This window comes from Pteropus alecto, unplaced genomic scaffold (assembly GCF_000325575.1).
Source record: "Pteropus alecto unplaced genomic scaffold, ASM32557v1 scaffold98, whole genome shotgun sequence".
Lineage (NCBI taxonomy): Eukaryota > Metazoa > Chordata > Mammalia > Chiroptera > Pteropodidae > Pteropus > Pteropus alecto.
Window position 1 is genome coordinate 22,207,788 of NW_006443570.1, and position 17,498 is coordinate 22,225,285.

At 50.3% G+C, this 17,498-nt stretch overlaps 1 protein-coding gene across 1 annotated transcript in view; it reads right to left on the reverse strand.

Annotated features, from left to right (window-relative positions):
* Positions 1-131: 131 nt before the first annotated feature.
* Positions 132-17,498, reverse strand: part of SLC43A2 (solute carrier family 43 member 2) — a 38,874-nt gene continuing 21,507 nt past the window's right edge. Inside the window, exons 6-14 of the mRNA XM_006925063.3 lie at positions 16,144-16,236; positions 14,569-14,702; positions 14,284-14,486; positions 13,696-13,842; positions 10,835-10,973; positions 9,332-9,461; positions 7,367-7,440; positions 6,007-6,130; positions 132-5,486 (exon numbers count right to left, since the gene is read on the reverse strand). Coding sequence (XP_006925125.1) covers positions 5,325-5,486; positions 6,007-6,130; positions 7,367-7,440; positions 9,332-9,461; positions 10,835-10,973; positions 13,696-13,842; positions 14,284-14,486; positions 14,569-14,702; positions 16,144-16,236 — 1,206 coding nt within the window. The 3' untranslated portion in view covers positions 132-5,324. The remainder of the gene's footprint in view (positions 5,487-6,006; positions 6,131-7,366; positions 7,441-9,331; positions 9,462-10,834; positions 10,974-13,695; positions 13,843-14,283; positions 14,487-14,568; positions 14,703-16,143; positions 16,237-17,498) is intronic.

Below are 17,498 nucleotides of genomic sequence, written 5' to 3' on the forward strand. Positions count from 1 at the left end.
AGGGGTAGGGACCAGGGAGCACATTTTGGACAAGTGTCAGGGAATCTGGGCAAGGGACAAGCGGCTAGGGGATGTGTGACTTAGGGAGAGACACAGGAGCTCATGAAGAAGCAGTTCTTGTCATTCTCAGCATACATTTATTGAGTGCTTACTGTGTGCCAAGAAGTAAGCCAGGTGCTAGAAACAGCAAAGGGGCAGGAAGAGTCAAGGTCAGTTATGAGGTCATCGATGATGTGTACTGACCTTGGTTAACACAAGGAACAGATTAACTCTTCAGGCACAACTCTGAGGGCCTGGGCTGGGTCCTTGGACAGACCCCGCAACAGAAAGGGATTTGGTGAGGCAAGATCCCCTCCTCCTTTCCATCCAGGTAGAGGCACACAGATAAGCCCCTACACACTCCTCTAAACAGTCACACCTGGCATGAGTGGAATACATCTCTCTCTCTCTCTCTCTCTCTCTCTCTCTCTCTGTCTCTAACACACACACACACACAAACACACAAACGCGCGCGCGCGCATGCACAGGAATGGCCACAGTTTGTTTTACAAGGAAGTGGTACGGAGGTACTACCTACAGGCCATGATCTGAGTTACCCCCTCAACATTAATCTGTCGGAGTGTCTAAATATCCACTTTTGAGAGATTATCTTGAAAAGCTTTTCAGCCAAGTCTCTAACCAAAATGTGAAAGACAACATGAACAAGGGGACAATTTCCTAAGGCTTTTGCTTAGAGAGGGGTTTTGAGACAGCAGAGTCAGCAGAAACAGACCTCACTTCTTTTACTTGGCCACGAGTCTGTTCCAGTCAGAGCTTCCTAAAGTCGGTGTCCTATGAGACATGTGAGTGGAGGTAGAAGGGTAGCGGTGGCCCTTGTTCCCTGTGCTATCTGTATTCCTCAAGGGTCATACAAACAATGCTGTCACTTGCTAAGTGCCTATTAAATGCCAGGTATACTACTGTGCAAATGCATTATGCCCGTGTTCACTGAGCTTCACGGTGAGGGTATTAGCTCCACTTTAAAACTGGAGGAAACTGAGGCTAAAGACTTGCCTAAGGTCACTGATGTGGTATATGTGGTGGGACCTCTAACTTCTCTGCCCCTTGGCACAGGGAGATGGAATCTCACTCTGGGAGAAAGGGATCAGGAACCAGGAGATGCCAGGGGCCCAGTACAGTCTCAGATCTACCCACGAGGCTGAGAATGACTAACTTCAGAGCTGTGAACATGTTGCCTGCAAAGACCAAGGGACATGAGCGGTGGCTCCATACTGGCAGGCCACCCAATGGAGGATGCTATTTTTCCTTCATGACACTCAGGAAGCTCTGCCCTCACCGCAGGGCTTAGGGTAAATCAGGACATGGTGGGGAACAGGTTCACAGAGCCCACCTGCTTATCCTGACCCCAGGAGAGGGCTGCAGCTTGTGGAAAACCCCCTCACCTTGGGGGTTCTGGGCTCCTCCTTATCCTTATAATCCCTGGGGAAAATAGGCTACTACCCTTGAGTTGGACCCCTGGTAATTGGAACAGATAAGATGCCTTACTGCCCCAAGAGCCCACGAGAACCCATCATATTCTTTAGAGGGAGAAAGCTGTTGCTGAAATGCCCCTGAAACTTGATCTTGTTGAGAAGACTTCTCAAGAGCTGTCTGAGAGGAGCACCTCACCATAGGATGCCCAAAGCCTAATTCTACCTCCCATTACGCAGCCCACTTGCATATCTGCTCAAATTCGCACAGGCTGACATGCAAATGCATCAAAAATTCCACTGGGCTAAATGTGCTGATGTCTGGGACAGTCCTGCACACACATCCTGAAAATTAGATGTCCCCCTTTTTCAGTGACCTTGGGGCCAAGGGCAGTGTGAGGCCCACCTCTGATTGCACAGCTCAGGGCCAGGATGAGGTGGGCTTGGGCAGTTCTTTGGACCAGGCCTATACTGGGTACGAGAGGGGAAAGAAGATGGAGAAAAGCAGAAAGGCACCCACAAGTGCCTGCAAACCTATTTATGGTCTTTGGGAGGGTTGGAAACTTCTCTAGCACAGGCCCAGGCAGCAGGAGCGGCAGGCAGAAGCCAAGAGGGTCTGGAGGAAGCCAACAAAGGAATAACTAGACCTGAGCCCAGGGAGACTAGAGAGAGGTTCCTGGCAATGCTTCTGAGACTGGCTCAGACCGCTTCCTCAACTCTGACATCACTAGCCAGGCTTCACTTCCTGCTCCTTTCCATCAGGAGCCTGGAGGACAAAACCTACAATGAAGGGTCATGGCCACTTGGTGCCCACTGCCTTCTATCAGCCCATGGTCCCTCTCCCATTCCAGGGCACTCTCCTCAGGGTTTGGGGTGACCAGATAATTGCCTCTCTACCCCAAGAACCCATTAGCCTCCAGGGCTAAGATGACTCCACAGAGTAATCATCCCATTCCCCAAGGAATCTTTTGGCTTCGAGAAAGTGGTGCCTAGATTTGCTTTCTTTTCTCAGGCTGTTGGCTCCCTGCTCCCAAAAGCCTGGTGGCCCCCGAGGCTGCACCTCCCAAAGGAATGTTCTGGTCTAGAGGGCTTTCTTTGATTCCTCCAATGATGTTAAGGCCCATATGCAGGTCCTGGCTTTAATCTTGAGAAAATTACGCCCCCTCCCTGGACCTTGATCTTTCCAACTGTAAAAGAGAAATGATAGTATCTATTTAACTCTTAGATTTGTTATCATAATTCAATGATGATAATAGGAAAATATGTAACCTATCAACTCTGTACAGTCAAAGCAGAATGACTGGCTCCTGACAAGGGGGTGGGGGTGCAGGTGGTAGCCAACCTATATGGTACCCTGCTCCCATTTTCATGCCTCTAATCCCCACACATTGTTGGCCCTAGACTGATTTCCACCCTGCATTCTTTCCCAATGCCTGCTTCTTTCCACAAAGTGCTCACACCCTGCAGGTGGGTGGGAGGGAGAGGCAGCAGTTCCTACTTCGGCTGCGGACTGAGCCTGGGACTGCTGGGGACAGCACAGGTCATGTCTGTAACCGCAATATGTTTTCCCAGCTTGAAAGTCCCCTGCTAATCAACATTCCCCAAACCACGCTCCTCTGTGAGTGGGTATCAAACTTTGTGGGGCACCAGAATCACCAGGTGGAACTTAGCAACATATAGGCTCCAGATTCCCTCTAGGTCAGAGGCAAGACCTGGAGACGTTTTTAACAAGCGCCAAGGAGCTCCTGCTGTGGGTGGTCATTGGGCCACACATGGGAGGACGGCTCTGATGGTTAAAATCACATCTCCGCAGCATATCATACCCCTTCTTGGAGAGCCACAAAGTCCATGAATGTGCCAAAAAGTGCTGCAAGTGTTTGCTGCAAAGAAAAATGCTTGACTTTAACTCACCATTTCCTAAATTTGACAAATTTTTTTTTAAAAATTAGCATAACCATTAATATCTCGCATAACTAGTGTTCTGAGGAATGGTTTGGGAAATGATCTTATTCCCTCTCCTTTTTAAAAAATGTTTTACGCAAATGTATATTTTTTAAATATTTGAGTGGACTGAAGCCTGGAAGGTTATATGTGTTCAAGGTGCTCAACTGCTGACACAAAGCTCGAATTTGGGCCTCGGTCTGCCCCTTCCTGTCCTCTATTCCATTCCCCCACCACATTGTTTCTGTCACTCTGAGCCTGAGCCTCTCCTAGGGTCACCCTGTCTTGAATTCAGGAGGAACCCTCAGGATAGTTGACCAGTGACAAGAAATCAGAGTCAGGGTTATAAGGGGGTCAGGATTAGCCTATTTGGCTGGGAGAAGCAGCAGAAGAGGGGGTGGCCCACACTTCTGTCACACAAGCCCAACTTGTTTAGGGATAGGGTGAAGGTGTAAGGTCTTTTCCTGGCCCACTGCCCCTCCCAAAATGGCAATCACCCGGAGATGGTGAGCAGCTGAGTATGACTGGCTGGCGAGTGACAGAAAATCTTGTGTTTTCTCTTCAAGCTCAAAACAGGCACATGTAGCCCTTAACTGATAAGCCAGCAGGGGCAACCCTTACCAGGAGGAAAAGAAATTTATTGCTTTATAAAAAGGAGTCTGAAAAAACGTAAAAGAAAAAAAAAAACTGTAAGTCTAAAAATCCACCCACCCATCTCAGCGTTCCCGGGAAATCTCAGACACATTTCTGGGGGCAGTAAGGTGGGTGGACTGGTAAACCGGGCTGGCCTGGCAGAGGAAGGGTGGCCTCTCCCACGTAAACAGCTCCAGGGCCCTGAAAAAGTCCGCCGGCAGGGCGCGCTGTGGCACCGCAGCCTCAGACAAGCTCCCAAATGAGCCAGGCTGGCTCCAGGTCCTGGGTGGCTGCTGGGCAGCTCTGGGAGAAGAGCAGATACCCAGAGCCCACACCCTACCACCACCCCACACACACATCTCTCACACATACTGCATATCACATATACACACCCACACGTATACACTAGGCCCCTCACATATCTACCACCTGGTTCAGGCCTGGACCTCCATGTCTGTCACCCACATCTTCATCTGTCATGTGTGTGTCTGTGTGGGGTGCCCTGTTGGTGCCCCTTTAATTCCCTTCAGGTCACAGACTGGATGAAGGGTGGCAGTGGAAACTTGCTGTCTGCTTAGGCCCTGAGGGAAGAGGTGATGGCTGATCAGCTTTGTCCACGGCTCCTGAGCCTGGTATGAGTAACCAACCCTCCATCCCCTCCCCAGGCTTTAAGCCAGGGGGCTTTTCCACAGGCCTCTAATGGGAGGACAGGGCATGGACCGGCCACGAGGGGCTGGAATTACAAAGGATTTAGCACCAACAACAGGAAGCGGGTCTTTCCTTCCTCAGGCAGCCTCAGACTGGCCAGGGAAGGAGATGAGGGGCCAGGCAAGGGGGGTGCAGGCAGTGCAAGCCTTTGACCTCAGGCAGGTGTGGTTGGTGGGCATGCAGCCAAGGGGCAGTGGATGGTATACCCCCCCGTTTTGGCAAGAGGCAGAATCCCAAATACTTAAGGGAGAGAGCCTGCCTGCTGGAGGTCTTCCTGGCTCCTCCCACAGGCACCATGGAGCCTCAAGGCTCCAGGGACCCTCAAAAGTTGCAGAGCAAAGCCCAAGGCTACCCCTGCTTCCAGCAGTAAGAGAATCATACATCCAGGCCCTCTCCCATCCTTCCACAGCTGAGCTCCAGGACCAAGGCAGGACCAAGGCCCTAGGAGGGAGCATGGACTCCAACATAGTGGAGAGGTTCCTGTGGGTGCGTGGAGGTCCTCTGGGGTGGGGAGGAGGACACTGGTGAATAACTGAAGCAAAGGCAGGAGGCCACAGTTCTGAGGTGTGGGCACTACACGGAAGCCTCTCTGTTGGATGAGCCGTTGAGCTTGAGGAAAAGCTTGTCATCTTCCCTCTTCTGCTGCAGCTGCCTCTCCAGCTGGCGCCGGTAGCAGATGAGGTAGAGGGGAAGGCAGAACCCCAGCATGCTCAGGCCAAGCAGCCCCACATTCACCTGGGGTGGCAGGGATGAGAGTTGCCATCATGTGGGGCAGGGGACCAGGTGGGGGCTACGGTCTTTTGCTGAGTCCAGCTCAAGACTCTTCCTAGCACTCAGGTTTAGAAAAGGGAAGAAGGTCACAGGAAAGGAGAGGAAAAACTGAAACTGGAATGTTCAAGAGGCTGGAGGGCCACATTCCAGCAGGAGAATTCCCCAGTTGTCTGCAGGCCACCCAGCAGCCCTCGGGGCCTGCCCTCTCCCCACCCCCACCTCAGACCTACTGATCTGAATCTCCAGGGGTGGGGCAGGGAGAGCAAGTAGGGTCTATTTATCCCAAAATCAGGTCCAGAAAGGACACTTTTCACCTCCTGCCTGGCCACCATTCATAAAGGAAGGGGACCTTGAATTGTTCTTAACCAAAGTTCTCAAATAGCCTGTCCCGGGGGCTCTGGAAGCCCCAGAGCGGTGCCTCCCAGCTCCCAGTCAGCAGAGTGGGGCAGATGTCCATAACCCACTGCCCCCTGGCCCTTCTTACCCACAGAGGATCTCCTTGGAGGGGACCCATCATGGCCAGAAACAGCGGCTGCTGCAGGAGAGCGAAGAGTGCACTGACCAGAGACTGCAGTCCTGTGAGGCTGCCAAACTGGGTGGAGGGATACCTGCCGAGACAATAGAAGACCTGTCACCGTAAGTGCCACTCTCAGGCTTTCCAAATGTCCCTTGCCCAGGTACACTGGTGCCCCCAGGCTACACCTTTGGCACCAGAGAAGAGGCAGGGACAGCCTCAGAGAATGGCAGGGTGCTTGCCTTCAGATTACTATCTGCTGAGCAGCTCTGCAAAGTGAATTTCTCTTTTGGACCATCCTGAGGCCCCAGACTCTGGGGAGGATCCCACCCGACTCAGATTGCGCCCCAGACCCGTGAATGTCTGGCCAAGCTGAGTGAAGTGGGTGCCAGCAGGAGTCTGCAGTCTGGGAAGCAGGCCCAGGAAGCAGGTTGGAGGCTGGGCCTGGCCCTGCTGTGCCCTCATCCAAAGGAGCGTTGTGTAATCAAGGAAACGTAACATTGCAGCCCTCAGATGGCTCCCTCAGACCTTGCCAGGGCAGCGCAACTTCCTCCAGCCTGGGGATGGGGGGCGGGGGAGACGTGTAGACCTAGAATGACCCTCATGTGATGGGGAGAGATTTCTGAAAACATCTTAGGAAACATCAGGCTTTAGGACTCCAGAGGTGGGAAGGGGCTCCCAGAGGGAAACAAGCTGGTCTTTGGTCACAGATACAGAGGATGATGTTTGGGTTGCAGGTTTTGAGCCAAGCCCTGGCCCAAGGAGGAAGAACACTGTGGTTCCTCATGTATGGGTGGACAATTGGAAAAGGAGGGTAGTTTCATTTTAGCCAAGGCCTGAGATGGCTGTGGGCAGAACCAGGCTGCGTGAGATTCTGAGTGAGAACTGTCTGACACATCCTGAGCTCAGTTGTCCATATCTCTTCCCCTGCTGAGGGCCATTTGAACATCAACATTTAGCTCTGGGCTGCCAGAACCCACCCCTGACCTTCCCATGAGCAACCAGAGGCAGCCTAGGACTTGGCTGAGCAGTAGCCCCCGAGGCAATAATGAGCTGCACAGGGACACTGACTCTGGTTGGGAGAACTGACTTCACATTAAATGCCAAGACTTGTGGGCACCCAACTGTCTATCCACTGACCCACCTCCTGCCAAGTATGGCCTTCCCCTGACACATTCAACCAGAGCCCTGGTACCTGTCCCTTGATGCAAGAAGATAAACTCTGAGAGGGCAGACTGGCTCCCCTCAGGACCTCAGTCCCATCACGAACCTCCCTCAAGTCATTCCCTCGACCTCCATCACCAGGCCACCTGCAGCTCCCAGGACTTACACAGCAGCATACAGGCCCCCAACGGCAGAGTGGATGAATCCTCGCACAATTGTGTGCAGGATGAAGGAGAGGATCTGAGAGGGAGAGAGAGCAGAGTGTGAGCAGAAGACTGTGAAGACCCTCACCTTGTCCTCTCACCCTGCGCTTCCCGGGATCCTGAGCACTGGGAACACTGGCTTGTATCAGCTCTCCAGAGCCAATTACTGAATTTTCTGGAATTTCGCAAGCCAGTTGTTAAACAGTCATCACTAAAACTTAATTTTTGTGAACTTACAATTAAACAAATTATATTTTTTAAAAAAGGTAATGAATATTCAAAACTTAGCACTTCCTAATTATTTTCCTATGTTTTACTATTATCTGTGCTCTTAAGGTTTTTTTTATGGCTTTTGTATATACATATGATGGAATTACCATGCGATGGTGTGTTACTGTGATTCTATTTCCAACTCTAGTCAGTGATATCATATTGATTGAAATTAGCCGCAATGAGAGCATTTACACCACGAAACTTGGCAAATGCTAAAAATCAAGGTGCCCCCAGCCCGACACAAGTCTGTTGTTAAATATGTACTGGCAGCACTAGGGAGATCACTAATCACCTGGGCCCTGACTGTCCCCACCCTAGGAAAAGTTTTGCTTCCTAAGAAGGCCACTGCAGGCAGGCTTACAAGCCCTGAGAAGTACTTGTTAATAATTTGAGAGGCACAAGAGCTGTCCACTTTGTCACCAGGACCCTTTGTTTGTTACTCATACCCAGCTCTGCCACCCTGCTCAGCAGCCAGGACCTGTTCCCAGGAATGTACGTGGTGGAGGGGGCAGGGGCCGCTTTCTGCGGTGTTGAAAGAGGGCTGCTCCAGAATGTGCAGGCACATACTTGGACAGGCTCCCCCTTTCCACTTCAAATGCCTTGTTGCCTTTTCCTAACTTTTCTTTCGATGAGAACTCAAAAAAAAGCGTAGATGACTCTCCCTACTAAGCGTTACTCCTCGATTAGACAAGGTGGTTGGGGCAAGGGTCTGTTAGTCTTGCAGAGAGGGCGGTCACCAAGAAGCCAAGAGGGCGCTGGGGAGGTAATAATGCTTCCACCTGGAACTGGTATCATTGGTTTATTCTGGTCTGCACACACTGTCAGCACATATGAGTGATAGTGCCTGTGGGTGGTACACATCTGGGTATCCAATGGACCTCAACATATGGCCACTTGGAAAAAGGAAAAGACTCTTGCTTTCCTCCTGAACCTGGCCCAAGATATCATCTGGCCTTGGGCTACACCCATCTGGAAGCAATGCCATCCCTCACATCCCTTCAAAGTTAATAAACTTGAGGGTTGGGGCTAGAACACTTTCATGAACGTAAGGGTGGAGTCAGCAAGTGACAAAATCTACCTCACTCGCAATCTCTGCCAAAAGTCAGATTTCAAAAGTATCAGAAATCTTGTGGAACGGAATTAAGCTTTTGAACCCAGATGCCAAGTGATCATCACAATCTTTTTCCACTCTCTACAACGTAGAGACCCTGTAGGCACTCTTGTATCTGAGGAACAATCGTTCTCACCAACACCACAGATTAGCCGCACCTCTTTGGACATCAGATTTCAGCTACTTGAGCAATGTAAAATAAGGAGCCACACACAACTACCCGACATAGTTCCAGAAAATAGTATGATGGTGGTATTCATGGTATGCAAATGCACAAAAGACTAGGAGGAACAATATGTCTTCATAAAGAAATGTCTTCTATGAAAGGTAATCTCAGTGTCCTTTACAGCTTACTCCTGGCATTGAGCAGAGTCTGGCAGGTAAGAGGCCTCGTGTAATTAACAGTGGGCTGGTTAGTGGGCTGGTTGAATTAAATAAATGAAAAGTCACCATTCTCTTTGTTGATGGCTTTCGTAACACGCCATGCACTTTTCAGTCTCATTGTCCCCTACCCCATCTGGCAGCTCCCTCTCCCCACACCCACCTGCAGAGGCAGGTTTGGAATGAGGCAGGTCACCCCGAAGCCCACGAGCAGCAGATTTGTGAAGGCGAAAGCCCGCATGGCATTGGTGACCTTCTGGATCTGCCGGTCCCGTTTCTTCTTCTTCTCACCTCTGTGGAAATACAAAGCATACCCTGGAGCTGGGAGCTCCCTGGAGGAAGATGGGGTCTCCCAGGAAGTCAGGCCCTAGGAGTCATAGCTGGACAACTCGAGACTCAGAGACCACCCGGACACGTTTTAGGAACTGTCGGGGCTAGACCAGCACTAGGGATGCACCTACTGCATCCTCTCAACTGAGCATTGAGAGTAAACCTCAGTGGAGAGGTCGGATACGAGATGGTCATCAACACACTGCACTGCTTCAGTGAAGACTGAGCTCAAATGATAGGGAGGGAAGGAGCAGAGTGTGCCCAAGTTAGGATGTGGCAAAGCCTCACTTCATCATTGGTTTCAACTTCACCCAAATCCTGCAGGGAGCCACAGATAAGGCAGATAATAAGCCAAATAAGGAAGTGAGTGGATATTCCCTTGGGGGACAGGAAGGGGTGAAGGAGAAACAAATATGCAGCAGATGGATGGAACCAGAATGGGCACAAACAACCTCTTGGCTGTAGGACCTGACCTAGATAACAAAGCATTCTCTGTAATTATTTTCTTGTGAATTCACTATTGCTGATTCTAGTCTCACCACCCACACAGATACCCCATGGACAACTGTATGACATCCAAGAATGAATGCCAAGTGCTGGGAGATGTGTAGGGAGTCCCAAGTCCACCACATCCTAACCATGTGACCTCAGGAAAGCTACTCAAACTCCTAGCTCAGTTCTCACATCTGTGAAATGGGTATCACACTAGTATACCTCTTTGAGGTGTTATGAGACTTAACTGAGATATTGTACATTAAGTGCTTGGCACAGGGCCTGGTACAATAAATAGTAGCTTATTATACTAAAGTGGAGTCACAAAAGACAGCACTAAACTCATCCTCTGATCTTAGACCCCAGCCTTTACATAAAGTAGGGTTCCAGTACCTTGTTTAGTGCTCACAATCATGAACAAATTTATTAACACCAATTACAGTTATAACAACTTACTACTCTCACCCAGTGGAGTCAGCCATGTAGGAAAGCAGCACTGCTTTAAGATCTTTCACCCATTGTGCTTCTCATGCTAAGGATCTGAGTGCAGTGTTAAAAGCAGAACGGTTTGATATCAAGTGTCTGCACAGACCTTCCTCCGGTTTCCCCCTTCTTTCATCTAAGCCAGTGCTTCCCAAGCTTCAGCCTACCAAATAAAGAAGTGACAGACCAAAATGTATACTCAGCTGAGTGAACAAGTGTCTTAGAGCCTTTGGGAGAGCAGCCTTGAGCACAACCCTCTCTGGCCTCTCTTGTTGACTTTAAAACCTAACCCATCCACCCTGTCCCTGCCTAACATCTGAATCGGGGGCTGGGGGCCAGGGCACAGGCCCTGCCTACGCACTGGTTGGTGTCTTTTTCCTCGGTTTCCTCAGAGGCATCTTCACACTCCTTTAGTTTCCAGTCCATGATGTAGCCAATGACAGGGGCTGTCAGCAGGCAGAGCAGCTGGAGCACACCGAAGATGGAGGTGTAGAGGCTAACTGGGGAGGAAGAGGGGCTGTGTCATGGGGGGCTCCTGGCAGAGGCCTGGGGCAGTGCCAGACAAAGTCCGAGACCCAATGGGCCCTTCTGGGGTCTTCCCCAGAACCCCTCTGTCACTGTGGGTCTTGAAGGGAGCCCAGAGACTTTAACCTCTGAAATCAAAGCTGAAACAAGGGGTAGGCATCCTATTTGCTCCCCCAAATGCCCTGCTCATTTCTAAGAAACAGCTATTGAAATCCAGTATGTCACAATGGCCTCCACCAGAAGCTCCAGGAAGTCTCTATAACTTGGGAACCACAAAATCCCCAACGCTTGCAACTGAGGTTTTGCGTAATACTGGACATTAGAAATACACCAGGAAGTTTATTTCTGCCTCTAGAAATATACCAGGAAGGCACCACTCACAGGGACTCTGACGTAAAGGCTTCAATCTTCAAAGAACCTTAAAATTAAGATGGGATTTTTTGGGTAAATAGAAACTGAAAGTTGACTGCCCCACCTCCACCTACAGCTCTGGCCCAAAGGGATGTCTGGAATTCAAGGCAAGGCGTGTCTTGGTTGAACAGAGACTGGCTGGGAGGGGATGTTGCAATGTTCCCCAATAATCCCCACTGCTTACCAGTAGCCATCACTGCATCAAGGAAGCAAAGTGAAAAAGCAGAAAGGAGTGAAGTTAGCAGCAGAAATCTCGAAGGTTGTTATAGGGAGATGGGGCAAGGAGGCAGACTAGCTCTGGGCCCAGCACGCATGCCATTTCCCATCCAGATCTGACTCTCAGAGCACCCATGTGCAGCTGAGCTTGAGCCAGGCTTCTGGGAGAGAAGGCAGGAAGGGTCCAACGCGGGCGCCTGCTGACATTTTCCTGTCTGCTGGGGCCTCAGCCATGTGCAGCCAGTGCTTCGTCACAGGCAGGCTGGTAAATCAGGCCTGCGGCTTGCCAAGGACCGTGATGGAGAAGTAGTGTAGGTGCAAGAGACCTGGCAGAACTCAGTGTCATGTGGCCCCTCAGGAACATCGCTCTGTTATAGTTGTACTCCGAGAGCAAGAGAGGCCAAACAATCCACTCTGACCCCTAGTCAGGCATCTGACACCTGGGTCTCCCCAGACAGCCACAGCTAGTCTCCCGTCCACCCCACCACTCCCTGACCCTGAAGCTACCCCTCTGGGCATAGCTGGGACTGTGGATGTCATGTACAACAGCTCACAGGAGCAGGATGGGGGAAAACCAGTGTCCTTTCAGTTGCAGATTGAATTTCCTGGCCCAATTTCCTCTACTTCTTGAAATTGACTTTTTGAATGTGGGAAACAATTGGAAAAAATTCCTCTTGGGCAGCAAAAGATTTCTCAGACAACTCAAGTAAAAGGTCACGACTCAGCAGCAGGAAGATTTGCCTTCCAAGGGCCAGTGAGGACCCTTCTCTGCACACTTCAGGGTCACCATCTCTCGGCTTGAGAGTTTGGAATAGAGAGTGTTTAGACATGATAGATCAGTTTCCCCAAAGTTCGGTCCAAAGATTTTAATGAGTATTACATAATAAAAGCTTTTCTGTAGTAGAAATTTGGGGGCACATCACTGGACACAATAAAGCTAAATAGGTTATTTTTTCCTGTAGGGTGCTCTTAGGGCTTTTACTCTGTCAGCAATCATTATGAAATTTTGCAAGGGCACATGATAATGTTTCTCCCCAGGACACCCATTTTCACAGTGGAACCAGTGTTGTCTGGGTCCCTTTGTCATCTTTCCCTTTAGTTAAGGCTGGATTTCTCATCCCCTTTACAAACTGTGTTTGATTCCTTATAATCCCTAAGGGAAAACAATTAAACCAAAAAAAAAAAAGTTGCACAGCAATGAGTAGAGGTGAGGATTCTGAGGCCCGTTACAAACTGTGTTTGATTCCTTATAATCCCTAAGGGAAAACAATTAAACCAAAAAAAAAAAAGTTGCACAGCAATGAGACTACTAATAAAAAGGATTTACCAAATGTGTTTGTCCCGTTTAGGGATGACTAAAGCTGACTCAGCTCAGGCCTGAGGAAGTACTGACTTTCTTTGTAGAATCAAAACCTCTAATCTGCTAAAGACCTTCTGTGCTGTTTTGGGAAAGTGGCGTGTGGGTTATCGGTTTTGTTTACCAGACTCAACAAGTCTTGACTGGATTACATACGTGAGGAAGCCTCTGCCTGGCCTTGCTTCACAGATTCCAGTGCGGGCCCAATTGCCCCAAAGTCTCCAGCCACAATGGTCCGGTGCCCTCACCCCCTTCCTTGTCTCGGCACCCAGTCTCTCCATGCACCAACCCTGTAGTTTCCCAGGGGGATTCTTGGTGTTGGGTCTAACTGGCTGTCTTTCAACAAGCTCTCAGGTGGAGTACTTTGTTCTGTGTAATATTTTCATTCATAAACACATGCCAACCATCCCCCTCAGGCAATGAAAAATATACACTTCACATCCCGAACACATGTAGCTATTTTAGTCCGCCCCTCCCTCCTAAACCGGGAAACTCTAACGGAGACATGAAAGAACAGTTGGGGCTGGCAATGACGAATAAGTTCTGACCAGCAATCAGTCCCTTGGACTCTGTCATTTGACAGCCCTGTTGCTCTGGCCCAGCTTAACACCTTCCAGACATCTGTGCAGGCGCTAGACCTCAGCGGAAGGAGTGACCACCACTCGGGGGTGCCCTCCTGTGGGGCTGTGCACCAAGGTCCAGGGGCCACCTACCTACGTCCTGGTCGCCGCTGACCAGGAACTTGAGGATGTTGTTCATGGCTCCCATATAGAAGATGAGTCGCAGCTGTGTGACGCACATGGTGATGAGGCTGAGCAACAGGATGGGGCTGAATACGCTGTGCATGAAGGAGGGGGCCGCTGTGGGGAGAAGGCCACAGATGCTCAGGGGGAACCAAGGCCAGTACCACCTCAGCCCACAGCCCACCCGCCATCCAGGGCCCAGTGTGCGGGGAGAGGAGGCTGATTTGCTGACCAACTCTCTCCATGCTGGATGCAAGGATGGGCCCAGGTGAAGTTAAAGGTGTAGGTGCTGGAGCTTAGGTCACCCAGCTGTGCAAAACAAGTTAGGTGATTCCCTCACCCTCTCTGAGCCTTAGTGTGCTCATCTGTAAACCAGGGTGAATGGTGCTGCCCGCCCTCTTGAAATAAAGTGAGAATTAAGTTAAATAAGACCCACAGAGCCCTCAGCCAGGGCTGGGGCTCAGGCTTCCAGATCTGGATCGGCTACCCTCTCCCCAACTCAGGGATGTGGGTGACATCTCAGGCAGGCCTGGAAAATGAGGGCTTCAAGGTAGGTACCTGCAGCATCTGGTTGGCACTTCACCTCCAGGTCGACGGTGGACAGGCACAGCTTGTGGCCCTCCTGCAGCACCGCCTGCTCCTTGGTGCTCCTCATGGAGCTGCCCACGCTGAGGCGGCGCCCCACTGTAGTCACCTGCTTGTAGAACTGCTTCCCTGTGATCTTGTGGTCAAAGCCCAGCCAGCTGAACTTGATCTTCACCCTGGAGGCCACAGGAGCGTCTGTCAGCATCACCCAGGGCCCTGGCTAGGGTGGGTGTAAGGACAGATAGCATGTCCACTTACGAGTAGTCCATGTCCTCTGGCCCCGGGAAGGGCTCCAGAGGCCAGTTAAGGAAGCAGTTGAGGAAAACCAACCCAGAGCAGCCAGCCCAGACCACGAGGATGATGATGAAGGAGGCACCAAAGTCATAGATGACCTGAAAGGCACAAGGGTAGGGGCAGGGCCGGAGGTGGAGTTAGCACAGGAAAGCCAGGGTGGGCAGCAGGCAGGGAGACTCTGGCAGCCCTGCTCTCCCTGTGCTGAGCTGCATAAGGAAGCACATCCCTGTCAGCGTGGGTGTTTGGTCATCAGACGCCTGCATCCCAATTATCCCAACTCACCCTGGCATGTCATCAACCCCCTGTGCCTCAATCTTGGACCAGATGTCACTTGCTTGGAGAGGCTTTCCCTGACCAGCCCCATCACTGTCATATCACTGGTTCGTAGTGAATAGCCCTGGCTGAGAATACTGGTGTCTTGATTCATTTACTTGTCCATTGTTAGTCTAATCCCTAAGAAAAGAAACCTGCTAGCTTTGTCCACTGATGTTTTTCCAGTGCCTTAAAGAGCACACATAGAAGATGCCAAAAAATACTCGAGGAATGAACAGATGACTGTCTCACTTGGCTCCTCTGTGAAGTAGATGTAACACTGGTATGTGCTCTCCTGGTGTTCTGGTGGGGGTTAAGCAGGTATGATCCTGGTAAAGTGCTGAGAGGCAGGGTGTGGGGAAGCCTGCTGAGTATGAGCAAGTCAGCCATTACTGTCATTATTACCATTTATTTCCAGCATAAGAGTTCCCAGAGTACTTGGTTGACAGTTCCCCAGGAAGGGGACTAGCAGCTAGGCATTGAGATAGGAGGAGGACGCACATGTTGGCTTCTCTGTATTTCGGGAGTATGACAATCCTAAAAGTCTACGTGATGCCTGGCCCTACACCCTCCAAGTACCTGATTCCCAGGCGACCAGCCCATATCTGTGACTCCTTCTCCTCATCTATGGCCTTCCCACTATATACCTCAGGAAAGGGGATTTTACTTGATGCTGTTGCCAGAGGAAGGAGAAGCCCCTTCTGAAGCTCTGGCAGGAGCAACAGGATTTGGAGTAGGAACTGGAGCTGATAGACTGTGAGGTGTTTGCTTCATCCTGACCCTGTGTGACTTTCATGGGCTCAGAATCCTGTCTTCAAGGGAAACAGCTGAATCAACTTGGCTGAGAGGAGCACTTTGGCTAATGGGGAGTTACAGCCCAATGACAACAGACCTGGGGGTGGGGATACTGGAGTTGAACTCAGGATGGGGGACAAACTGACCCACCCCCTTTCTCTACCCCAGCCCAGAAATGCGAAGGCAGCTTACAGTAACACCCTGTAGCGATATGCTTGAATTTTCCATCCCCCATGGCCTAGTGGGTTTCTTTTCTTATGCCCACGGTGTCCAGGTGCATCCTCCCAGGTGTGGGTGGTGGGGAGGGGCCAGCCCTGGCACCCACAATGACTTCCGTCTTCAGAGACGGTTGACGAAGCCTTAGCAGAGGCCTCTCTGTTCAGACACTAGTACGAAATAAATGTGCTGTAAACCAGCTGGCCACACCCTCACCTTGATTCCTGGGAAGGTGACTGCTGAGGAGGCATAGGATCCAATCATCAAGGCAATAAATGTGGACCGAAGGTCACCAAACATGTTGGGCAGCTGCAAGGCAAGACACAGGGAGACTTCAGCTGAGAAGAGACAGGACAGATAAAGGCAGAGGGGAAGAGAGGATCAAGGCATTCAGAGGCACCTTTTTTGTGTGCTCGCCTTGTGTAATTCACAGGGGAATTCGTCCAGAGGGTAATTACTGTTAATTGAAAGTTTTCCTTCCAGGACTGAGGTTGGTAAATGGAAGGGAGGCACATAGTGCAGAATTCGGACTCCGGACGTAAAGACAGAGCTGTTGGACTTCCTGGCTGGCAAGTGCCCCTCCTCTCTGCTCTGACACAGGCCAGGGACCTTCCTGTCTTTGCAGAATTACACAGAGATGCCAGCGAGCAAAGCTGGGAGCCTCAGGCATCCCTCAAAGGGAGCAAGCCTGTTAAAAATAAGAATCTATTCGGGGATGAGTGTCATTTTATAAATAAAAATATCAGCGTCCCAGAAGGACCAGATGTCAGCAAAAGCTGCTTTAGGTTTCGAGAGAGATTTCTGGAAGGTGCCAATCAGAATTCTACAGTTCCCTCAGGGCTCATGTGGGACCTGGACTGGGATTTCTGCTTCTGAATTTCTAAGTGCAAGGAGGGCTTTTCCTTTTCACCTGGTGTTTTGCCCCAATAATTAGCACCCGAGATCAATGGGAAGGAAGGCTCAGGGTCTCCTCCCAGCGAGGCCACTCTTTTGTATCTCACTTCAGCTCATTCTGGGCCATATGACATATACTTCGAAGCTATTCCACACAAATCCAGGCACAGGATAACGCAGTCACAGATTCAAACAGACGTGGGGCACAGTGCATCCCCCAAACAGCCAGTCACGGCTTCTCTCACGAACCTCGAGAGATTGCACTCATGATGCAAGGGTTTCCCACCCACATCCACAATGTCCCTGACGTTGAGGATCACTCTGTGGATGGCTATGCCAAACCCGTTTTGTTGAATTCAGACTGTTTCTATAGACTTCATCTGTGGCATCCTCCCCCATTTTTCTGTAATCATTTTGGGGCTTTATCAAACATGGAACACATGATGGCTGCATGCAAGCGAATGCACTGTTGCTGAGCAGAAGCAGTTTGAACTTGGCTACACGCCTGCTCTTCATCATTTCTGCCTATTATGCCCACAATAAAAATGAGTAAGGCATATGTCAAATCATCATGTGGTACACTTAAAACTAATACAATTATGTAATTATATCTCAATAAAACTGGAAAAAATTAGTAAGGGACATCATCAAAATTAAAAACTTGTGCTTTAAAAGAC